Source organism: Coregonus clupeaformis, chromosome 23 (genome assembly GCF_020615455.1).
Source record: "Coregonus clupeaformis isolate EN_2021a chromosome 23, ASM2061545v1, whole genome shotgun sequence".
Classification (NCBI taxonomy): Eukaryota; Metazoa; Chordata; class Actinopteri; order Salmoniformes; family Salmonidae; genus Coregonus; species Coregonus clupeaformis.
In genome coordinates, this window is record NC_059214.1 from 47,752,231 (window position 1) to 47,778,460 (window position 26,230).

The window sequence follows — 26,230 nt, forward strand, 5'->3', positions numbered from 1 at the left end:
GATGTCAATTAGCCTATCAGAAGCTTCTAAAGCCATGACATCATTTTCTGGAATTTTCCAAGCTGTTTAAAGGCACCGTCAACTTGTATGTAAACTTCTGACCCACTGGAATTGTGATACAGTGAATTATAAGTGAAATAATCTGTCTGTAAACAATTGTTGGAAAAATTACTTGTGTCATGCACAAAGTAGATGTCCTAACAGACTTGCCAAAACTATAGTTTGTTAACAAGAAATTTGTGGAGTGGTTGAAAAACGAGTTTTAATGACTCCAACCTAAGTGTATGTAAACTTCTGACTTCAACTGTACATACATACATACCTACCTAAAGGGGTCCTAAAATTCCAAATGAAATAGCTAAATGATCCATAGTTTGACCATCTTAAAACAATTCCATATGTCAGTTTAGCACCCCCCTCCAACGTCTTAGACGCTAATGAATTAACTACAGTAGGACTCACAGTAGGACTCACCCCTTATCTACAGTAGCACTCATCCCTTAACTACAGTAGCAGTCATCCCTTAACTACAGTAGCACTCATCCCTTAACTACAGTAGCAGTCATCCCTTAACTACAGTAGGACTCATCCCTTAACTACAGTAGGACTAATCCCTTAACTACAGTAGGACTAATCCCTTAACTACAGTAGGACTCACCCCTTATCTACAGTAGCAGTCATCCCTTAACTACAGTAGGACTCATCCCTTAACTACAGTAGGACTCACCCCTTATCTACAGTAGGACTCGCCTGAAGTAAAAGTAAAGATACCTTAATAGAAATGACTCAAGTAAAAGTGAAAGTCACCAAGTAAAATACTTTGAGTAGAAGTCAAAGTATTTGTAAAAAAAAAAAAATAGGTAAATGGTTATCGCTAAAATGTACTTCAAGGTGGAGTATGTACCTTTTTTGGAGACCCCACCAAATTCACATAGAAATATGAATTATAGATCTGTCATTCTCATTGAAAGCAAGTCTAAGAAGCGGTAGATCTGTTCTATGTGCGCTATTTCTATGCTCGTTCTTAAGTTTCGTTTTTGCGTCTTGTACTTTCGGTTTTGTACACCAGCTTCAAACAGCTGAAAATGCAATATTTTTGGTTATGGAAAATATATTTCCTAGTGGTTTAGATGGTACTGTGATTCTCTACACTATACTTGCTTATTTTGCCACATATAAATTGAAATTAGGCGAACTTTTAGCAACCAGGAAATGGCTTAGCAATTTCTGCATAGTGCACCTTTTTTAAGTATCAAAAGTAAAAGTATAACTCTTTTAAAATTCCTTATATTAAGCAAACCAGACGGCACAATGTTCTTGTTTTTATTTATTTACGGATAGCCTGGGGCACACTCCAACACTCGGACATCATTTACAAACGAAGCATTTGTGTTTAGTGAGTCCGCTAGATCAGAGGCAGTAGGGATGACCTGGGATGTTCTCTTGATAAGTGTGTGAATTGCACCATTTTCCTGTCCTAAGTATTTAAAATGTACAGAGTACTTTTGGGTCTCAGGGAAAATGTATGGAGAATAAAGTACATTCTTTTCTTTAGGAATGTGGTGGAGTAAAAGTTGTCAAAAATATAGTAAAGTACAGATACCCCTGAAAAACTACTTAAGTAGTACTTTAAAGTATTTTTACTTAAGTACTTTACACCACTGGGACTCACACATTAACTACAGTCCTCAGACTCGGCTCCCTGCACTTCAAACGTCACAACTGTACAAGACTGACACACACAACTATTAGAACTTTCTGCTTTAAAAGCACCCAGCTGTTGAGTGCTTAACTGAACATAGTTGTAGTGGTGGTTAATGATGCAGCTCTCTGCCATGTGACTCCCGGCAAGCAGCAGAGCCAGGAGCAGCCTTACGGCCCAGGAGGGGCCTGCTACGAGGACATGCTCTTCACCTCCGCCCACCACGGGGACGACCTCAGCAAAGACGAGATGGACAGCTACGCCGGGGCTCCGCCTACATCTAACTCACGCCCGGGCTCCGCCTACATCTAACTCACGCCCGGGCTCCGCCTACATCTAACTCACGCCCGGGCTCCACCTACATCTAACTCACGCCCGGGCTCCGCCTACATCTAACTCACGCCCGGGCTCCACCTACATCTAACTCACGCCCGGGCTCCGCCTACATCTAACTCCCTCCTCTACATTCAGAACACACCCATGCCCTGTCAGCTCTGCCCCCTGCCCGCCCGCCAGCACCTTCCCCCCCCCCAGAGCCATAGAGGACGAGGACATGCAGCTCTTCTAAACTCTATTGAAACCACTGTGGTGAACAGGGGGACCCTAAAATGGCCAGGCAGAAAGTAGGGGGCGGTACCTCTCAGCTTCATCTTCCATGATAAAACACCTAATGAGAAGAGCAGACAGCCCTGTGACTGGAGGCAGCAGAGACTTTAGGGGACTTGAGTGTTCCCATCATTCCTCAAATGCTACCTCCTGATTCTCCACCCTTTTTCCAGAAGTGTGTACTTGTACACTCCCCTGTCATGGATTTAAAAGGATTGGTGTAAGCATTGGCTAGAGGGAGTTTCCACCATTTTGTAAAATCAATGGAAGAAAGTGTGCAAGTGGAGACCCAGAGTCTCTCAGATGTATCGTCTCTCTCAGTGGATTTGACTTCATCGTGACCCAGAAACTCTTCCTCGGGCTGTCATCCCACTCTAATCATAGTCAAAGCAGACATTTGTCTCCCTCTGGAATCCAAACCTCTGCGTCGTAGTTACAACTAATCACCAGAATGACTTTCAAATGGTGCTTATAGCTCTCAGGTTAACCGGCAGCAATCGTTAGTACATTTGTTGTTTTTCTCCTCCTGTGTGGTAAGTGCCTGGGGCTTTGAGACCAGTGCTGGTCACTGTAACAAGCTCTCATGTACTCCCATGCCTGTGAAATCCAGTCAACTCCCATCTACCGCCCCCACCTGGCTGCTTAGGAGACTGCAGCCTCAGGGACAGCCAATCACATGCTGTAAACATCAAACAGAGATTTTGATTGGACCATGTCTGTCAAGGGCAACGTTTTATTTTTATAAAAAAAAATCATTTTATATCAAACAGCATTAAAGTGATTTTACATTTGGTGCATATTTCTCCTATTAAATTACAAAGATAAATTTTTAAAGGTTTGTTTTTATTAATAAATAAGCCCATCCTACTTTTCCAGTGATGTTGTATTGATGTTTCACCTTGAGATGAATGCCACAGTGCACTGAGAGTAGTAGTTCTCAGGTAGGAGACAGGCTACGTAGCAGACAAGGCATGTAAAATGGAAATGACTATGAACAGTTTTAGATAGTCCTTTGGAGGAAAACCGTCTGATATTATTAACAAATTCTGTCTAAACATGATTATAGTGTAATATTTGACGTTTAGACAATTTGGCCAGGCCTTAAGACACTTTTTTCAATAAATATAGAAAGGGGGGTCTTCAGAACTCATGGCGTTATAGTTTAATAGTAATTACAGACCCTAAAAGCCTGGTGGATATCATATCAGATCTGACACGATCGCTTCATAAACCTTTTTTAAATAATTATATTTTTTAAATAATTATATTTTTCCACGGCATCAGTGGCTGATAGGTGTTAGACTAGTCACGAGACACAGTAAACATTTACATGTAAAAGCAGGGCCACCTTCAAGAGAGCACAACGTTGTGGAACTGGCGGATATCAATATAGTATGTAGAACAGTGGAGGCTGCTGAGGGGAGGACGGCTCATAATAATGGCCAGAATGGAGCAAATGGAATGGCATCGAACACCTGGAAACCATGTGTTTGATGTATTTGATACCATTCCGTCGCCAGCCATTACCACCAGCCTGTCCTCCCCACCAGCCTCCTGTGATGCACACGTCTCTCTGACATGTAGAATTAGTAATCAAACCCGTTATATTATTAAAAAATATATATATATATTTTACCATTATTTAACTAGGCAAGTCAGTTAAGAACAAATTCTTATTTACAATGACGGCCTACACCGGCCAAACCCGGACGACGCTGGGCCAATTGTGCGCCGCCCTATGGGACTCCCAATCACGGCCAGTTGTGATACAGCCTGGAATCGAACCAGGGGGTCTGTAGTGACGCCTCAAGCACTGAGATGCAGTGCCTTAGACCCCTGCGCCAGTCGGGAGCCCATATTAATAAAGTTGCTATCTGCAACGTTCCACAACGTTTGCCTATTTGAATTTTGCTCCTAAACTTTATGAAAGAGGAATCTCTACCGTCCACATCACGCAAAGCAGCCATTACACACAGCTATTTAGATTGAGTGTGTCACTGCTGCTACATGAGCGTGAATCACCAACCTACAACAGCACTGCGGCACTTTAAGGGCCAGCGAAACAAATGGAGCCTTATTCAATCGAACCCACTATCCCAGACTTCCACTATAAGTAAAATAAATAAAACTCTGTTACTCTTTTGATGTCCACATGACAGAGTAACAATAGATCATTCAAGGCAAGCGCTTTTCCTCAGATCCCTAAAGGCACTTGTTAAGACATGTCTGCTAAGAGGACGAATTCAACCTCCTTCATTTTGGTCTGTATTTCTCTTCTGTCCAGTCTGTAAAATCATACTCCCTCCCTCTCTCTCTCTCTCTTTTAGCTGGACTACCTGGCTGTACATGGGCCACCCCTTGACTTGGTGTTGCTTGGGAGGAAAACATTTTAGGGCAGTTCCTCAATGTGCAACGTGTCCCCTCTTTCCAATCCCCTACTGTGTGTGGCCAGTGGAGAGGGGTGGTTGGTCAGCAGGCGTAGAGGGGTCCTGGTCAGGGAGTGGGGCTCCTACTTGAGAGGGGCCAGTCTGGGGGGGACTTGCTGGGAGGGTCTAGGGATGGGGAGGTTTCCTCTGTTGGTTCATCTGTGCTGATATCATTTATCTCCTACCAATCAGAGCAAAGGGAAAGTGTTACATCATAGTTCTCTTTAATACTGTAATTATAGCACTTAGCAAATGCATAGATATTGTAGCGAATTTGGGTCCAGCGAATGTCAAGCCAACACCTTAGCCGTTACGTCCGAGCTCGCTAGGAGTTGGGTTAAGGTCACTACAATATGAAAAAACACCCTCATAAAATATCGGTCTAAAGGCAGGAATTATATTCTCACCTTTCTTCAAGATGGGATGTATGATATAAAGAAGACAATTCTCAGGAGGACATGATACAACATGGAAACTTGGCTGGAACATGCACAAATTCCTAGATAAACCACCATCACATTTCATTATCACAAAGGTAACAATCACAAAAATTACCTTTTTCTTTCTCTGCCCAGTGACATGTCTTTGGGCCCAGCCTCAAAGCACAGCCTGAACCCATCAGTCTATCCCTGAACCCATCAGTCTATCCCTGAACCCATCAGACTATGCCTGAATGCATCAGTCTATCCCTGAACGCATCAGTCTATCCCTGAACGCATCAGTCTATCCCTGAACCCATCAGACTATGCCTGAACGCATCAGTCTATCCCTGAACCCATCAGTCTATGCCTGAACCCATCAGTCTATCCCTAACCCATCAGTCTATCCCTGAACCCATCAGTCTATCCCTGAACCCATCAGACTATTCCTGAACCCATCAGTCTATCCCTAACCCATCAGTCTATCCCTGAACCCATCAGTCTATGCCTGAACCCATCAGTCTATCCCTGAACCCATCAGACTATGCCTGAACGCATCAGTCTATCCCTGAACGCATCAGTCTATGCCTGAACCCATCAGTCTATCCCTGAACCCATCAGTCTATTCCTGAACCCATCAGTCTATGCCTGAACCCATCAGTCTATTCCTGAACCCATCAGTCTATGCCTGAACCCATCAGTCTATTCCTGAACCCATCAGTCTATTCCTGAACCCATCAGTCTATCCCTGAACCCATCAGTCTATTCCTGAACCCATCAGTCTATCCCTGAACCCATCAGTCTATTCCTGAACCCATCAGTCTATCCCTGAACCCATCAGTCTATTCCTGAACCCATCAGTCTATGCCTGAACCCATCAGTCTATTCCTGAACCCATCAGTCTATTCCTGAACCCATCAGTCTATCCCTGAACCCATCAGTCTATTCCTGAACCCATCAGTCTATTCCTGAACCCATCAGTCTATTCCTGAACCCATCAGTCTATCCCTGAACCCATCAGTCTATTCCTGAACCCATCAGTCTATCCCTGAACCCATCAGTCTATGCCTGAACCCATCAGTCTATCCCTGAACCCATCAGTCTATTCCTGAACCCATCAGTCTATGCCTGAAGCCCACGAGCTGCCAGCCACCCTGTCTACATACAGTACCTGCAGCGGCTGATGGTTGTTGGCAGGGCTGCTCCTGGCAAGGATTGCCGTCTGTCTGATCTGGTGCAGGGCGAAGGCCAGGGTGACCCAGGGTGAGGCGGACACCACCCAGGCGGGCTTGCTCACGTCCTCCTGATCCTCCTGGTGCTTGGTCTTCCTCGGTGGTGTCATTGTGGCTTCTGCGTTATTTGATTGGATAACATCTATGGTCGCTATGGGAACAGGGCTGGAGGGAACCGGGATGTTCTCCGCCAGCATTCTGGGATCTGGAAAACAACTCAAGCAAAATGTTTCATAACAATTCCTGGCATGCTTCAAAATGATTATTCTGCTAACGTGTCCGACCTAACAACTATCTCCACTATTAAAGATCCTAAATATGATTCATGCAGCATTCTGATGTCTATGAATTTCTCAGTTGCTGATTGAGAAAGAGGATAAAACGATAGTGGCTATAAATGTTCTGGCTGTAAATGTTCTGCATGCCACATTGGAAGCCAGTCACTTCTCCACTAAGGGGTATAATAGGTGCCGCTGTTTTTCTGTAGTCCAAGCAGGAAGCACGCCATGAAGCAGACAGGATCAAATCAACTTTAATGACACATACCTTCGTCCCCACTCTGCACAGCCAGCCACTGGATGAGAGCGAAGAGGAGGAGGATGACGAGGGAGGACATTCCAATCCCACTGAAGGTGTGAGCCGCTCCTAAAACCATAACCCAAAAAGACAAACGTGTACAGTATTTCTGAATTCCAAATCAACCCCATAGCCCCCTGCTCCATAGGCTTTTGGAAACCAAATAAATAAATGTATTTATTTTCACTCATTGCTTTTCATATAACAGAAAAACAGAAAATCTATGTCCATTTCAGCACTGTAAGGGATATATTTTACCCCAGTCATCAATATGTGTTTCAGAGCACAGAGAGGGACACACAGGTGTTATTCTGGGAGAGCTGCCAAGTGCATTCCAAACCATCAAATTCCTATCCTAATGATTGAAGATGAGGCTGGTGGAAGTTTATTAAGAGTTAATACCTGGATTATCTTATGAAAACCATGGAGGACAGGTCATCATTTTAAGGAGAGGAGGCGTTGTTCAACAGCTGGAAAGGCATGTGGGACTATGACACGTGTGAGTACAACTACACGGGGCCCCGTGTAGCTCAGTTGGTAGAGCATGGCGCTTGCAACGCCAGGATTGTGGGTTCGTTTCCCACGGGGGGGGGCAGTGTGAAAAATGTATGCACTCACTAACTGTAAGTCGCTCTGGATAAGAGCGTCTGCTAAATGACTACAATGTAAAACTAGCTGGTCAAGGAGGAGGGAAGCTACATTCTGTTAAATGTCAAATCTACAATAGTTACTGCTGTTCTCAATGGTCATTTCAATTAATGAACATAGAGCAGCAAATGTAACATTGAACAGCAGTCTATACTGCTAATAATACCTTTGACGTGTGACGCCAATAGCTCCATCTCTCTTTGGTTGAATGTGTTTTACATACTCTAGAACTGGGGGATACTCAAATCAATTAAATACAACTTCTATAAATACAGTCCGTCTGTTTTCTCCTCACACAGTGGTTCTTACCAAAAAAGTTGACGAAGACTCCCCCCACCATGGCCCCACAGCCCCGGCCCAGCCCCAGATGCAGGCCCTGGAGGATACCCTGGGCAGAGGTCCTCAGCTCTGGAGGCACCGCAGCACTGAGGTAGGAGATACAAGCTGCCCACACTGAGGCATGGGTCACACCTAGATACACAGAGATACAGACAGAGAGACAGAGAGAGAGAGAGAGAGAGAGAGAGAGAGACAGAGAGAAAATTAACAACAATGACAAATGGTTTGATGAAGAACCATCGCCTGGTATGGCAACTGCTTGGCCTCTGACCGCAAGGCACTACAGAGGGTAGTGCGTATGGCCCAGTACATCACTGGGGCCAAGCTTCCTGCCATCCAGGACCTCTATACCAGGCGGTGTCAGAGGAAGGCCCTCAAAATTGTCAAAGACTCCAGCCACCCTAGTCATAGACTGTTCTCTCTGCTACCGCACGGCAAGCGGTACCGGAGCGCCAAGTCTAGGTCCAAAAGGCTTCTCAACAGCTTCTACCCCCAAGCCATTAGACTCCTGAACAGCTAATCATGGCTACCCGGACAATTTGCACTGCCCCCCCCCCCCCCCACCCCCCACCCCGTCCCCCTTTTTTACTCTGCTGCTACTCTGTTTATTATTTATGCATAGTCACTTTAACTCTACCCACATGTACATATTACCTCAATTACCTCGACTAACATGTGCCCCCGCACATTGACTCTGCACCGGTACCCCCCTGTATATAACCTCCCTACGGTTATTTTATTTTACTGCTGCTCTTTAGTTATTTGCTTTTATTTCTTTTGCTTAACACTTTTTTTATTGCATTGTTGGCTAAGGGCTTGTAAGTAAGCATTTCACTGTAATGTCTACACCTGCTGTATTCGGCGCATGTGGCAAATAAAATTTGATTTGATTTGATTTGAGAATGCAAAAACCTAAGAAAGAAATTGAGAAACCTATCCAACCAAAAACATAGAGACCCAGAAAAAATTAGCCTACTCCTTCACTATGGTGAATCACTAAAACAATACAGAAATAGACTACGGAAAAAGAAGGGACAGCACGTCAGAAATCAGCTAAATGTAATTGAAGAGTCCATAGACTCAAACCACTTCTGGGAAAATTGGAAAACACTAAACAAACAACAACACAAAGAGTTATCTATCCAAAACTGAGATGTATGGGTAAACCACTTCTCCAATCTTTTTGGCCCTATAACAACGAACAAACAAACAGCAAAAACATATACAGTGAGGGAAAAAAGTATTTGATCCCCTGCTGATTTTGTACGTTTGCCCACTGACAAAGACATGATCAGTCTATAATTTTAATGGTAGGTTTATTTGAACAGAATAACATAATAACAACAAAAAAATCCAGAAAAATACATGTAAAAAATGTTATAAATTGATTTGCATTTTAATGAGGGACATAAGTATTTGACCCCTCTGCAAAACATGACTTAGTACTTGGTGGTGGCAAAACCCTTGTTGGCAATCACAGAGGTCAGACGTTTCTTGTAGTTGGCCACCAGGTTTGCACACATCTCAGGAGGGATTTTGTTCCACTCCTCTTTGCAGATATTCTCCAAGTCATTAAGGTTTCGAGGCTGACATTTGGCAACTCGAACCTTCAGCTCCCTCCACAGATTTTCTATGGGATTAAGGTCTGGAGACTGGCTAGGCCACTCCAGGACCTTAATGTGCTTCTTCTTGAGCTACTCCTTTGTTGCCTTGGCCGTTTGTTTTGGGTCATTGTCAGGCTGGAATACCCATCCACGACCCATTTTCAATTCCCCTGGCTGAGGGAAGGAGGTTCTCACCCAAGATTTGACAGTACATGGCCCCGTCCATCGTCCCTTTGATGCGGTGAAGTTGTCCTGTCCCCTTAGCAGAAAAATACCCCCAAAGCATAATGTTTCCACCTCCATGTTTGATGGTGGGGATGGTGTTCTTGGGGTCATAGGCAGCATTCCTCCTCCTCCAAACACGGCGAGTTGAGTTGATGCCAAAGAGCTTGATTTTGGTCTCATCTGACCACAACACTTTGACCCAGTTCTCCTCTGAGTTATTCAGATGTTCATTGGCAAACTTCAGACGGCCCTGTATATGTGCATTCTTGAGCAGGGGGACCTTGCGAGCGCTGCAGGATTTCAGTCCTTCACGGCGCAGTGTGTTACCAATTGTTTTCTTGGTGACTATGGTCCCAGCTGCCTTGAGATCATTGACAAGATCCTCCCGTATAGTTCTGGGCTGATTCCTCACCGTTCTCATGATCATTGCAACTCCACGAGGTGAGATCTTGCATGGAGCCCCAGGCCGAGGGAGATTGACAGTTATTTTGTGTTTCTTCCATTTGCGAATAATCGCACCAAATGTTGTCACCTTTTCACCAAGCTGCTTGGCGATGGTCTTGTAGCCCATTCCAGCCTTGTGTAGGTCTACAATCTTGTCCCTGACATCCTTGGAGAGCACTTTGGTCTTGGCCATGGTGGAGAGTTTGGAATCTGATTGATTGATTGCTTCTGTGGACAGGTGTCTTTTATACAGGTAACAAACTGAGATTAGGAGCACTCCCTTTAAGAGTGTGCTCCTAATCTCAGCTCGTTACCTGTAGAAAAGACACCTGGGAGCCAGAAATCTTTCTGATTGAGAGGGGGTCAAATACTTATTTCCCTCATTAAAATGCAAATCAATTTATAACATTTTTGACATGCGTTTTTCAGGATTTTTTTGTTGTTATTCTGCCTCTCACTGTTCAAATAAACCTACCATTAAAATTATAGACTGATCATTTCTTTGTCAGTGGGCAAACATACAAAATCAGCAGGGGATCAAATACTTTTTTCCCTCACTGTACATGATCAAATACAAATCTTAGAATCAACTATTGAAGACTACCAGAACCCACTGGATAATCCAATTGCATTGAATGAACTACAGGACAAAAGACAAACCCTCCAACCCAAAAAGTCCTGTGGTGTTGATGGTATCCTCAATGAAATGATAAAATATACAGACCACAAATTCCAATTGGCTATATTTTAACTCTTTAACATCATCCTTAGCTCTGGCATCTTCCCCAATATTTGGAACCAAGGACTGATCACCCCAATCCACAAAAGTGGAGACAAATTTGACCCCAATAACTACCGTGGGATATGCGTCAACATCAACCTTGGGAAAATCCTCTGCATTATCATTAACAGCAGACTAGTTCATTTCCTCAGTGAAAACATTGTACTGAGCAAATGTCAAATTGGCTTTTTACCAAATTACCGTACAACATACCACGTATTCACATTCTGCACAGATTCTGTCAGACCTGGGCCCTGACAGTAAATCTCAGTAAGACAAAAATAATGGTGTTCCAAAAAAGGTCCAGTTGCCAGGACCACAAGTACAAATTCCATCTAGACACCGTTGCCCTAGAGCACACAAAAAAACGATACATACCTCAGCCTAAACATCAGCACCACAGGTAACTTCCACAAAGCTGTGAACGATTTGAGAGACAAGACAAGAAGGGCCTTCTATGCCATCAAAAGGAACATAAAAGTCAACATACCAATTAGGATCTGGCTAAAAATACTTGAATCAGTTATAGAACCCATTTCCCTTTATGGTTGTGAGGTCTGGGGTCCGCTCACCAACCAAGAATTCACAAAATGGGACAAACACCAAATTTAGACTCTGCATGCAGAATTCTGCAAAAACATCCTACATGTACAACGTAAAACACCAAATAATGCATGCAGAGCAGAATTAGGCCAATACCCACTAATTATCAAAATCCAGAAAAGAGCCGTTAAATTCTACAACCACCTAAAAGGAAGCGATTCCCAAACCTTCTATAACAAAGCCATCACCTACAGAGAGATGAACCAGGAGAAGAGTCCCCTAAGCAAGCTGGTCCAGGACAGCAACACAATTAGAACCAACCAAATCATGAGAAAACTAAAATATAATTACTTGACACATTGGAAAGAATTAACACAACAACAGAGCAAATTAGAATGCTATTTGGCCCTAAACAGAGAGTACACAGTGGCAGAAAACCTGACCACTGTGACTGACCCAAAATTAAGGAAATCTTTGACTATGTACAGACTCAGTGAGCATAGCCTTGCTATTGAGAAAGGCCGCCGTAGACAGACCTGGCTCTCAAGAGAAGAAAGGCTATGTGCACACTGCCCACAAAATGAGGTGGAAACTGAGCTGCACTTCCTAAATTCCTGCCAAATGTATGACCATATTAGAGACACATACTTCCCTCAGATTACACAGACCCACAAAGAATTCGAAAACAAATCAAATGTGGATAAACTCCATATCTATTAAAAACATATCTATTGGGTGAAATACCACAATGTGCAGTCACAGCAGCAAGATTTGTGACCTGCTGCCACAAGAAAAGGGCAACCAGTGAAGAACAAACACCATTGTAAATACAACCTATATTTATGTTTATTTATTTTCCTTTTTGTACTTTAACTATTTGCAAATCATTATAACACTGTATATAGACATAATATGACCCTTAAAATGAAATGTGAGAGAGAGAGAGAGAGAGAGAGAGAGAGAGAGAGAGAGAGAGATGTTACAACACTGTATATATACATAATATGACATTTGAAATGTCTTTATTCTTTTGGAACTTTTGTGAGTGTAATGTTTACTGTTCAGAGACAGAGAGAGAGAGAGGGAGAGACAGACAGACAGAGACACAGAGAGAGAGAGAGAGAGAGAGAGAGAGAGAGAGAGAGAGAGAGAGAGAGAGAGAGAGAGAGAGAGAGAGAGAGAGAGAGAGGAGAGGAGAGAGAGAGAGAGAGAGAGAGAGAGAGAGAGAGAGAGAGAGAGAGAGAGAGAGAGAGAGAGAGGGGAGAGAGGTGTTACAACACTGTATATATACATAATATGACATTTGAAATGTCTTTATTCTTTTGGAACTTCTGAGTGTAATGTTTACTGTTAATATTTATTGTTTATTTCACTTTTGTTAACTATCTACTTCACTTGCTTTGGCAATGTTAATATACGTTTCCCATGCCAATAAAGCCCTTAAATTGAATTGAATTGACAGAGACAGAGAGAGATAGAGAGAGACAGAGAGAGATACAGAGAGAGAGAGCGATAGAGAGAGAGACAGAGAGAGCGATAGACAGACAGACAGACAGACAGACAGACAGAGAGAGAGAGAGAGAGAGAGAGAGAGAGAGAGAGAGAGAGAGAGAGAGAGAGAGAGAGAGAGAGAGAGAGAGAGAGAGAGAGAGAGAGAGAGAGAGAGAGAGAGAGAGAGAGAGGAGAGGGGGGGGGGGGGGGGGAGGAGAGAGAGGGGAGAGAGGAAGAGAGAGAGAGAGAGAGAGAGAGAGAGAGAGAGAGAGAGAGAGAGAGAGAGAGTGAAAGAGGCACATCATTATTACAAGGTCAGGGAAGGGAGTATTACGATTAGACCTAGTTATTGACTTGTTAAGTCAATATACCTCCCTAGCAGAACAGAGATATACAGTGAGGGAAAAAAGTATTTGATCTCCTGCTGATTTTGTACGTTTGCCCACTGACAAAGACATGATCAGTCTATAATTTTAATGGTAGGTTTATTTGAACAGTGAGAGACAGAATAACAACAAAAAAATCCAGAAAAACACATGGAAAAACTGTTATAAATTGATTTGCATTTTAATGAGGGACATAAGTATTTGACCCCTCTGCAAAACATGACTTAGTACTTGGTGGCAAAACCCTTGTTGGCAATCACAGAGGTCAGACGTTTCTTGTAGTTGGCCACCAGGTTTGCACACATCTCAGGAGGGATTTTGTTCCACTCCTCTTTGCAGATATTCTCCAAGTCATTAAGGTTTCGAGGCTGACATTTGGCAACTCGAACCTTCAGCTCCCTCCACAGATTTTCTATGGGATTAAGGTCTGGAGACTGGCTAGGCCACTCCAGGACCTTAATGTGCTTCTTCTTGAGCTACTCCTTTGTTGCCTTGGCCGTTTGTTTTGGGTCATTGTCAGGCTGGAATACCCATCCACGACCCATTTTCAATTCCCTGGCTGAGGGAAGGAGGTTCTCACCCAAGATTTGACAGTACATGGCCCCGTCCATCGTCCCTTTGATGCGGTGAAGTTGTCCTGTCCCCTTATCAGAAAAATACCCCCAAAGCATAATGTTTCCACCTCCATGTTTGATGGTGGGGATGGTGTTCTTGGGGTCATAGGCAGCATTCCTCCTCCTCCAAACACGGCGAGTTGAGTTGATGCCAAAGAGCTTGATTTTGGTCTCATCTGACCACAACACTTTGACCCAGTTCTCCTCTGAGTTATTCAGATGTTCATTGGCAAACTTCAGACGGCCCTGTATATGTGCATTCTTGAGCAGGGGGACCTTGCGGGCGCTGCAGGATTTCAGTCCTTCACGGCGCAGTGTGTTACCAATTGTTTTCTTGGTGACTATGGTCCCAGCTGCCTTGAGATCATTGACAAGATCCTCCCGTATAGTTCTGGGCTGATTCCTCACCGTTCTCATGATCATTGCAACTCCACGAGGTGAGATCTTGCATGGAGCCCCAGGCCGAGGGAGATCGACAGTTATTTTGTGTTTCTTCCATTTGCGAATAATCGCACCAAATGTTGTCACCTTTTCACCAAGCTGCTTGGCGATGGTCTTGTAGCCCATTCCAGCCTTGTGTAGGTCTACAATCTTGTCCCTGACATCCTTGGAGAGCACTTTGGTCTTGGCCATGGTGGAGAGTTTGGAATCTGATTGATTGATTGCTTCTGTGGACAGGTGTCTTTTATACAGGTAACAAGCTGAGATTAGGAGCACTCCCTTTAAGAGTGTGCTCCTAATCTCAGCTCGTTACCTGTAGAAAAGACACCTGGGAGCCAGAAATCTTTCTGATTGAGAGGGGGTCAAATACTTATTTCCCTCATTAAAATGCAAATCAATTTATAACATTTTTGACATGCGATTTTCTGGATTTTTTTGTTGTTATTCTGTCTCTCACTGTTCAAATAAACCTACCATTAAAATTATAGACTGATCATGTCTTTGTCAGTGGGCAAACGTACAAAATCAGCAGGAGATCAAATACTTTTTTCCCCCCTCACTGTAGAGCAGTAGGAAATAAAAAGAAACGTCAGTAGAACAAACATAACATTTAAAATCTGTCCCTTTCACATTACACTAATAAGCAGAAACAAACAAACAAACAGGCCAGTGAAACTCTATTGTGTTAGTATTAACAGCTGTACACTACACTAGACTTTTTGGTAAGGGAAAGATACACATCTTGGGAGCCATTTTCTAATTGATGTCAAGTGGAGGACATATCCTGTGTGTGTTCATGGCAGGTGGCAGGCGAGAGAGAGAGTTGACTTAACCCTCTTCCTTAACCCTTGCTGGGTGTGCCGTGTTTGGCTCAACCAGCTAGTTCAAAGTCAACATGCCTCGTTGTCATCATTGTAATAGAACCTGCTACCCCCCATAGTCCGGCCAGGCCTTGCCCCTGCGTATGCCTTGTTCACGCCATGTCGGACACTCTAAAATATCCAACTTGCTTACTCTTTGTAAAAAGATCATACCCGAGTTTCCCACTAGGAAGTATCAGACTCAACCAATTGGAAGCGCTACGCGAATAACATACGTTCATTTTAAGAGTTCCCAAGTTTCCGACATGACGTGAATGTGGCATAAGCTCCCACTCCCAGAAAACAATGGCCAGACCAGAGCTACGGCCATTTTGTTTGTTTTGTTTTGTTATTGTCATACCACTTACTTTAGAATTTTCAAAAGAGATTATTTGTGTCTCTAAGTGTGTCTCTAAATGTTTTTTTTTGTTGGTGTTGTTACGCCTCTAGTGTGATGATTACAAACATTTTAAGCATGCTTTCATGTTAATCTTTCGTGTGCAGCTGCAACATTGTAATTCATGGCCTAAGTGGCTTTCAGTGAAGTCTAGATACAGAGGAAAAGGGTGTTTTCCAGGCGAAGGAAAAGCCTTTCATTTCGTTGAGAGGAGAGTTCCTGTCCTGCCTGATATGAACTCTGAGCCAACACGGCAACAATGTAAGTGTACTGGTGAAGCCAGTCCAAACAATTTCTATCTAATGTTAACATTAGCTAAGCTAAGCTAAGCTAAGTCAACATATGCCGTCATGCGTGACCGTGCCGTGCCACCCAGTGTAGCCTTACCCTGAAGGACCTCCATGGGCAGGACGATCCAGGCATTCTCCAGGTAGGAGATGTACAGGTAGCGAGCTGTGTTGCAGGCCAGACCGATGTACAGCACCCTGTGGAGGGAGAGGGGAGGAGGAGGAGGAGGAGAAGGTAAAACAAATGTTTTATAAATGTTGTTGAACTATCACTACTCACTGCACTGTTCAAGTAACCATCCACCAATCACAAACATAACCCTAACCCTATCCTAAACCCTAACCCTATCCTAAACCCTAACCCTATCCTAAACCCTAACCCTAACCTAAACCTATAGGAGGTTATTGCCTCAACAGAGTTGCAGGTGAAAGCAAAGCCAAAGTTCAGAGGTCAAACCTGAGCTGTCCCTGGATTGTGGTTGGTTTGTCATGGTCATTCTGAACTAGGGTTGCAAGGGGAGGGTATATTACTGGAAATGTTTTAAGTTTACCAGTAAATTACCAGGATGTTACGTAATCTATCACATGACATCTAGTGGCCCTTTTGGGTATTTCAGATTATTACAGGAGTCTGTATTTGTGTCTGGCCCTCTGTGTGGCCTTATCACATGTGAAATACATGAAATAATGTAAAATAGAATGACAACACTGTAAAACATTATTCTAAATATAAGCCATCAATTTAGTGAATACCATTGGTGTTTAATTTGAGGGTTTCAGCATGAAATATCCTTTACATATTTGTTTACACACTTTTTTTTTACTATGTGAATATGTATTTGCTGTCAATGTTTTGGCGTCAAACTGGAGGCAGTTGTGAAAGAAGTCAATAGTTGGAAGCGTAGACTTAATCAAAATAATGCCATTGTTGATTGGATGCTTTTTTCATTAATTAGGCTATTTTCTCTTCAACCATATGGTCTATCTACTAGAAACTCATGGATACAGATCTAAAAAGTGAATATATTACTTTTTCAAAATTTAGTTATTCAAGTATGAATTACCAAATTTACAATAGATTCCCATAGATTCTCTGTTAATTACCAAAATTACTGCAGATTCCGGTAACTTTGGTAAAGTAAAGTACCGGGAGCTTTACTACAAACAAACCTGAGGTGTATTCTACAAACAGACCTGAGGGGTATATTACAAACAGATCTGTGGTATATTATAAACAGACCTGAGGGGTATATTACAAACAGATCTGTGGTATATTATAAACAGACCTGAGGGGTATATTATAAACAGACCTGTGGTATATTATAAACAGACCTGAGGGGTATATTATAAACAGACCTGAGGGGTATATTATAAACAGACCTGAGGGGTATACTACAAACAGACCTGAGGGGTATATTACAAACAGACCTGAGGGGTATACTACAAACAGACCTGAGGGGTATACTACTAACAGACCTGAGGGGTATACTACAAACAGACCTGAGGGGTATACTACAAACAGACCTGAGGGGTATACTACAAACAGACCTGAGGGGTATACTACTAACAGACCTGAGGGGTATACTACTAACAGACCTGAGGGGTATACTACAAACAGACCTGAGGGGTATACTACTAACAGACCTGAGGGGTATACTACAAACAGACCTGAGGGGTATACTACTAACAGACCTGAGGGGTATACTACAAACAGACCTGAGGGGTATATTACAAACAGATCTGTGGTATATTACAAACAGATCTGTGGTATATTACAAACAGATCTGTGGTATATTACAAACAGATCTGTGGTATATTACAAACAGACCTGAGGGGTATACTACAAACAGACCTGAGGGGTATATTATAAACAGACCTGAGGGGTATACTACAAACAGACCTGAGGGGTATATTATAAACAGACCTGAGGGGTATACTACAAACAGACCTGAGGGGTATACTACAAACAGACCTGAGGGGTATATTATAAACAGACCTGAGGGGTATATTATAAACAGACCTGAGGGGTATACTACAAACAGACATGAGGGGTATATTACAAACAGATCTGTGGTATATTATAAACAGACCTGAGGGGTATATTACAAACAGATCTGTGGTATATTACAAACAGATCTGTGGTATATTACAAACAGACCTGAGGGGTATACTACAAACAGACCTGAGGGGTATATTATAAACAGACCTGAGGGGTATACTACAAACAGATCTGTGGTATATTATAAACAGACCTGAGGGGTATACTACTAACAGACCTGAGGGGTATACTACAAACAGACCTGAGGGGTATACTACAAACAGACCTGAGGGGTATACTACAAACAAACCTGAGGTGTATTCTACAAACAGACCTGAGGGGTATATTACAAACAGATCTGTGGTATATTATAAACAGACCTGAGGGGTATATTATAAACAGACCTGTGGTATATTATAAACAGACCTGAGGGGTATATTATAAACAGACCTGAGGGGTATATTATAAACAGACCTGAGGGGTATACTACAAACAGACCTGAGGGGTATATTACAAACAGACCTGAGGGGTATACTACAAACAGACCTGAGGGGTATACTACTAACAGACCTGAGGGGTATACTACAAACAGACCTGAGGGGTATATTACAAACAGATCTGTGGTATATTACAAACAGATCTGTGGTATATTACAAACAGATCTGTGGTATATTACAAACAGATCTGTGGTATATTACAAACAGACCTGAGGGGTATACTACAAACAGACCTGAGGGGTATATTATAAACAGACCTGAGGGGTATACTACAAACAGACCTGAGGGGTATATTATAAACAGACCTGAGGGGTATACTACAAACAGACCTGAGGGGTATACTACAAACAGACCTGAGGGGTATATTATAAACAGACCTGAGGGGTATATTATAAACAGACCTGAGGGGTATACTACAAACAGACATGAGGGGTATATTACAAACAGATCTGTGGTATATTATAAACAGACCTGAGGGGTATATTACAAACAGATCTGTGGTATATTACAAACAGATCTGTGGTATATTACAAACAGACCTGAGGGGTATACTACAAACAGACCTGAGGGGTATATTATAAACAGACCTGAGGGGTATACTACAAACAGATCTGTGGTATATTATAAACAGACCTGAGGGGTATACTACTAACAGACCTGAGGGGTATACTACAAACAGACCTGAGGGGTATACTACAAACAGACCTGAGGGGTATACTACAAACAAACCTGAGGTGTATTCTACAAACAGACCTGAGGGGTATATTACAAACAGATCTGTGGTATATTATAAACAGACCTGAGGGGTATATTATAAACAGACCTGTGGTATATTATAAACAGACCTGAGGGGTATATTATAAACAGACCTGAGGGGTATATTATAAACAGACCTGAGGGGTATACTACAAACAGACCTGAGGGGTATATTACAAACAGACCTGAGGGGTATACTACAAACAGACCTGAGGGGTATACTACTAACAGACCTGAGGGGTATACTACAAACAGACCTGAGGGGTATACTACAAACAGACCTGAGGGGTATACTACAAACAGACCTGAGGGGTATACTACTAACAGACCTGAGGGGTATACTACTAACAGACCTGAGGGGTATACTACAAACAGACCTGAGGGGTATACTACAAACAGATCTGAGGGGTATACTACAAACAGACCTGAGGGGTATACTACAAACAGACCTGAGGGGTATACTACTAACAGACCTGAGGGGTATACTACAAACAGACCTGAGGGATATATTACAAACAGATCTGTGGTATATTACAAACAGATCTGTGGTATATTACAAACAGATCTGTGGTATATTACAAACAGATCTGTGGTATATTACAAACAGACCTGAGGGGTATACTACAAACAGACCTGAGGGGTATATTATAAACAGACCTGAGGGGTATACTACAAACAGACCTGAGGGGTATATTATAAACAGACCTGAGGGGTATACTACAAACAGACCTGAGGGGTATACTACAAACAGACCTGAGGGGTATATTATAAACAGACCTGAGGGGTATATTATAAACAGACCTGAGTGGTATACTACAAACAGACCTGAGGGGTATATTATAAACAGACCTGAGGGGTATACTACAAACAGACCTGAGGGGTATATTACAAACAGACCTGAGGGGTATACTACAAACAGACCTGAGGGGTATATTATAAACAGACCTGAGGGGTATACTACAAACAGACCTGAGGGGTATACTACAAACAGACCTGAGGGGTATATTACAAACAGACCTGAGGGGTATATTACAAACAGACCTGAGGGGTATACTACAAACAGACCTGAGGGGTATACTACAAACAGACCTGAGGGGTATATTATAAACAGACCTGAGGGGTATATTATAAACAGATCTGTGGTATATTATAAACAGACCTGAGGGGTATATTACAAACAGATCTGTGGTATATTATAAACAGACCTGAGGGGTATATTACAAACAGATCTGTGGTATATTATAAACAGACCTGGGGGGTATATTATAAACAGACCTGTGGTATATTATAAACAGACCTGAGGGGTATATTATAAACAGACATGAGGGGTATATTATAAACAGACCTGAGGGGTATACTACAAACAGACCTGAGGGGTATATTACAAACAGACCTGAGGGGTATACTACAAACAGACCTGAGGGGTATACTACAAACAGACCTGAGGGGTATACTACAAACAGACCTGAGGGGTATACTACAAACAGACCTGAGGGGTATACTACAAACAGACCTGAGGGGTATACTACTAACAGACCTGAGGGGTATACTACTAACAGACCTGAGGGGTATACTACAAACAGACCTGAGGGGTATACTACAAACAGACCTGAGGGGTATACTACAAACAGACCTGAGGGGTATACTACTAACAGACCTGAGGGGTATACTACAAACAGACCTGAGGGGTATATTACAAACAGATCTGTGGTATATTACAAACAGATCTGTGGTATATTACAAACAGATCTGTGGTATATTACAAACAGATCTGTGGTATATTACAAACAGACCTGAGGGGTATACTACAAACAGACCTGAGGGGTATATTATAAACAGACCTGAGGGGTATACTACAAACAGACCTGAGGGGTATATATAAACAGACCTGAGGGGTATACTACAAACAGACCTGAGGGGTATACTACAAACAGACCTGAGGGGTATATTATAAACAGACCTGAGGGGTATATTATAAACAGACCTGAGGGGTATACTACAAACAGACCTGAGGGGTATATTATAAACAGACCTGAGGGGTATACTACAAACAGACCTGAGGGGTATATTACAAACAGACCTGAGGGGTATACTACAAACAGACCTGAGGGGTATATTATAAACAGACCTGAGGGGTATACTACAAACAGACCTGAGGGGTATATTACAAACAGACCTGAGGGGTATATTACAAACAGACCTGAGGGGTATATTACAAACAGACCTGAGGGGTATACTACAAACAGACCTGAGGGGTATATTATAAACAGACCTGAGGGGTATATTATAAACAGACCTGAGGGGTATACTACAAACAGACCTGAGGGGTATATTATAAACAGACCTGAGGGGTATATTATAAACAGACCTGAGGGGTATACTACTAACAGACCTGAGGGGTATACTACTAACAGACCTGAGGGGTATACTACAAAACACCAAGTTAAACATTCAGAAATAAAAACAGTTACTGGTTCATTAATGAACCTAAACTTGAACATGGGTTGTTGTTTTAAACAATTCAATCAATCCATGTCAATATCAATCATATATTCCTAAAAAAAAAAGCAATTTCTGAACATTTAAGTTAGCTGGCTAACTCATTGATTCAGGTCTGAGACATACCCCCCTGGGACCAGGCTATTGCTTTTGACCCGTGCCCCCTTTCATTAACCTTATATGGCCAACCAGCTCGATGAGCGTGTGGCTGGTGAAGTAGGCGACTAGCTCTGAGATGTGGCTCAGCACCGAGCACACTCCATATAGCGTGGTGGTCCCTTTCAGGTCCTCCAGGTGCCAGTAGAGGAACGTGAACACAAAGCCGTAGCCGAATCCCATGAACCAGGCCACGAAGAGCACTGAGCCGTACTGCACGCTGCACAGCAGCCGAATGAGGTCCTGGTAAAGAAACGGCTGGCTGACGACACTTTGGGATTCTAATGATTCCACCGCATGCCCTTCGGGAGATGAAACGCCACTGGAAGTTTGAGGAGACTCCGCCTCCTGTCTCTTATCCTCCTCCAGCTGGGCCTCCATTGGCCGGTGGTCACTAGTACTCCTCTCAAAGTAGAACTGTGTACACACTATCAAAGCCACGGCCATCAGGACTCCAAAGACAATAAAGGCTATCTGGTAGTTCTTGTAGTCGGGCACAATGCAGCCGGTGCCCTGGATGAAGAGTTTGATGTGGGTATGGTCGATCCAGATGCCCACGCAGAGCATGGCCAGGCCCCAGCCCAGGGAGCCCCACATCCTCTGCAGGCCATAGCGGTCCCGGTGGGGGCCCAGGTACTGCAGGGTGCGCGTGTCCACTATGGTCACAGCCGGAGCACTGAAGAACTCGCCGATGATGACGACAAGCAGGATCAGGAGGAAGATGGCCTCCACCTGGTCGTGGTCGGAGATTATGTCGTAGACTTTGGGAATGGCGGTTGTGATGGTTGGTTTGGTTGTGGTTAGATTTGAGGCGGGTTTTGAGGTGGCTGTTGTTGTTGTTGTTGTTGTAGTGGGGGTGGTGGAGGGGGAAGATGATGTTGTGGTGATGGTGGGGGAAGGTACAGGTCCTGTGACAGTGCTGGGTCCAGTGACATTACCACCATCGCTCCTCACATACCTGTGCAGGGGACCGCCACTAACTGAGTCTGATGCCAAACCGCGTACATTCGTAGGGAGGGAAAACAAGTCTCCAATCACAGCCCTGCGGTCCCTGCTGTAATTGGCTGGCGGACCGAGGTGGGCGGGGCTGGTGCGGCGTGCGACTGTGGGTTTCCTCTCCACGCACGTCATGGAGGCAGGCTTGATGAAGCCGATGCCGCAGTTGAACACCAGCCAGCAGAAAACGGAGAACACTAGCACCACCTTGCCCTTCTTGAAGCGGTCCGCCACAACCCCCCAAAAGGGGGCGCTACAGAATTCGATGAAGTACCGGATCCCGACCAGCAGGCCGCTCTGACTGGGAGTCATCCCTAGCTGCTTGTAGTAGACAGGCAGCAGCGGGTGTAGGGACCCATAGGCTGCATAAAAAAAGAAATAGAAGACCTTGGAAATGAGGAGGTGGTTGTCGATCCGCACGCAGTTCCTCTCCAGGCAGTCATGGCTGGGGTTGGAGGAGGGGGAGTCAGGTGTGTCTGTGGGGGGAGACTCTGGACCTTGGGAGGTAGAGGTGGGGCCCGCGCCCGACGGTATCTGCTCCAGGGTGTTGAAGGGTTCTGCCAGGACAAACTTCCTCCTCTGATACCCCTCGTCATCCGTCAAGATGGCCACCCGGTCGTCACTCGCCATCTCTGTGTGAGTGTTCACAAACACAAACAGACCCCACAGAGCCCCAGGACAACAACACAATTAGACCCAACCAAATCATGAGAAAACAAAAAGATAATTACTTGACACATTGGAAAGAATTAACAAAAAAACAGAGCAAACTAGAATGCTATTTGGCCCTAAACAGAGAGTACACAGTGGCAGAATACCTGACCACTGTGACTGACCCAAACTTAAGGAAAGCCTTGACTATGTACAGACTCAGTGATCATAGCCTTGCTATTGAGAAAGGCAGCCGTAGGCAGACCTGGCTCTCAAGAGAAGACAGGCTATGTGCACACTGCCCACAAAATGAGGTGGAAACTGAGCTGCACTTCCTAACCTCCTGCCAAATGTATGACCATATTAGAGACACATATTTCCCTCAGGTTACAGAGATCCACAAAGAATTCGAAAACAAACCCAATTTTGATAAACTCCCTTATCTACTGGGTGAAATACCACAGTGTGCCATCACAGCAGCAATATTTGTGACCTGTTGCCACAAGAAAAGGGCAACCAGTGATGAACAAACACAACTGTAAATACAATCCATATTTATGTTAATTTATTTTCCCATTTGTACATTAACTATTTGCACATTGTTACAACACTGTATATAGAAATAATATGACATTTGAAATGTCTTTATTCTTTTGGAACTTCTGAGTGTAATGTTTATTGTTAATATTTATTGTTTATTTAAAATTTAAAATGTTTTATTTAAAATTAAATGTAATTGAGAGAGAGAGAGAGAGAGAGAGAGAGAGAGAGAGAGAGAGAGAGAGAAAGAGAGAGCGAGAGAGGGAAAGAGAGAGAGAGAGAGAGAGAGAGAGAGAGAGAGAGAGAGAGAAAGAGGGAGAGAGAGAGAAAGAGAGAGAGAGAAAGAGGGAGAGAGAGAAAGAGGGAGAGAGAGAGAAAGAAAGAGGGAGAGAGAGAGAGAGAAAGAGAGAGCGAGAGAGAGAAAGAAAGAAAGAGGGAGAGAGAGAGAGAGAGAGAGAGAGAGAGAGAGAGAGAGAGAGAGAGAGAAAGAGGGAGAGAGAGAGAGAGCGAGAGAAAGAAAGAAAGAGGGAGAGAGAGAGAGAGAGAGGGAGAGAGAGAGAGCGAGAGAAAGAGAGAGAGAAAGAAAGAAAGAGGGAGAGAGAGAGAGAGAGAGAGAGAGAGAGAGAGAGAGAGAGAGAGAGAGAGAGAGAGAGAGAGAGAGAGAAAGAGGGAGAGAGAGAGAGAGAGAGAGAGAGAGAGGGAGACTTGTGACTTTTTGGAACCAGTGCACTATGGGCTGACACAAGGCACACCTTCAATTTCTGAACCAGACACTTTTGGCAAAACTGGGGGGAAATGGGGCTGGCATGTAAGGACTGACAGTCCATAAGATTGGCATGATAGTTTTACAAACATATTTTGAAGCTGTCTATTTATTTAAAACATAAATAATATAGTAAAACAACAATATGGCTTATGGCAAGGTAAGACAGGAGTACTAAAGCTCATCACTTAGCTTGTATTATTTACTGAGAAAAAGCAAAAACAGCAATCAGTAACAATAACTTATAAGTGCAGTCAAAAAGATAATACTTTGATTAGCGAGACAATGGAGTATGATATTTATGCTCTTACATTTTGTTATATAAAAGACTCGGTCATTAATGACTAGGCTACATCACACAACCATTGATAATAATAAGCGGTTTTATCACCGCAGCTGTCCATTATTTGCTAGGCTATACACCTGTCGTTAGAGACGTTTCTTCTTGTAACCACACATTAAAAATGTATATCTATATTCAATGTAGGAATGTAAAGAAACACAGAGGGCGTATCTAAACGTGTTATTCCTTTTAACACAAATTAATCCAATAGTAGAAACAAAAAAACTAACTAACAGCAAAGCTATTTTCTTACCCAAGTTATTGTTTCAACGTCTCAATGTTGTCTGAGATTCCGCTTCTCTACAATGTATCTTCTTGAGCACATCATTTAGCTGTCCTATTGGCGACGACTGTCAACGGGTGAATAGGCAAACAGGCAGCTAAACTTCCGTTCTATAGTTATACGCTAACAAAAGTATACGGGGCTATTCATGTTCTGGACTGACGTAATTTCTCGCCTGCTCACGACTGCATGCAGCCTAAAATGAGTCTGACTGCGCATTTACTCAATGATGACGAATGCATTGATAGTCCTAAGTGGCTTCTTGTCCTCGTATATTGCTTTCTGCATGTCCAGTTCTTTCATTTAAGCACACATAAATGAAAGGCGCCGAGTAGATTAAGCCACTTGGACTGTTGAGATGAGCCCCCCACCCTTGTTAGAACAACTGCCTTTGTTCCCCTTGACAGGCTGGTCTCATAGACTAGATGTAACATAGTAAACGAAAATCTGGGACACTCAAATTAGTATGATATGTTAAGTTAGGTATGGTTACATAAGACAGAAGGTTACTTAAGGCCAAAACGAAAGGAGATGGTTGGTTTAGCTAATTAGCAACTTTGCAACTACTTAATACATTTCAGTAACTTTGCAACTACTTAGTATGTTAGCTAACCCTTCCCCTAACCATAACCTAACTCCTAACCTTAACCCTAACCTCTACCCTAACCTAGCCAACGTTAGCCACCT

At 43.2% G+C, this 26,230-nt stretch overlaps 1 protein-coding gene across 2 annotated transcripts; it reads right to left on the bottom strand.

Moving 5' to 3' along the window:
• Positions 1 to 4,076: 4,076 nt before the first annotated feature.
• LOC121536472 (major facilitator superfamily domain-containing protein 6-like) lies at positions 4,077 to 25,900 on the bottom strand. 2 transcript variants are annotated; one of them, XM_041843763.2, is made up of 7 exons: positions 25,514 to 25,900; positions 21,987 to 23,595; positions 16,122 to 16,219; positions 7,919 to 8,080; positions 6,932 to 7,030; positions 6,325 to 6,590; positions 4,077 to 4,915 (listed from the first exon to the last, which is right to left on the bottom strand). In XM_041843763.2, exons 2-7 carry the CDS (start codon positions 23,591 to 23,593, stop codon positions 4,802 to 4,804), a joined length of 2,346 nt encoding a protein of 781 aa, XP_041699697.1. In that variant the 5' UTR covers positions 23,594 to 23,595; positions 25,514 to 25,900; the 3' UTR covers positions 4,077 to 4,801. The 2 variants fall into 2 exon arrangements, with proteins under 2 accessions (XP_041699697.1, XP_041699698.1); XM_041843764.2 differs by lacking the exon at positions 21,987 to 23,595.
• Between the last annotated feature and the right edge of the window lie 330 nt (positions 25,901 to 26,230).

Bases quoted from the DNA above. Each gene is read 5' to 3' on its own strand.
- LOC121536472 (XM_041843763.2), bottom strand. From the start codon at position 23,593: ATGGCGAGTGACGACCGGGTGGCCATCTTGACGGATGACGAGGGGTAT. The intron at 16,220-21,986 runs GTTAATGAAAGG...CTCCCTCCACAG, and splicing joins GAGCTGGTTGGCCATATAAG to GGTGCTGTACATCGGTCTGG. The intron at 6,591-6,931 runs GTATGTGTCATT...GTTGTTTTCCAG, and splicing joins TGTGCAGAGTGGGGACGAAG to ATCCCAGAATGCTGGCGGAG.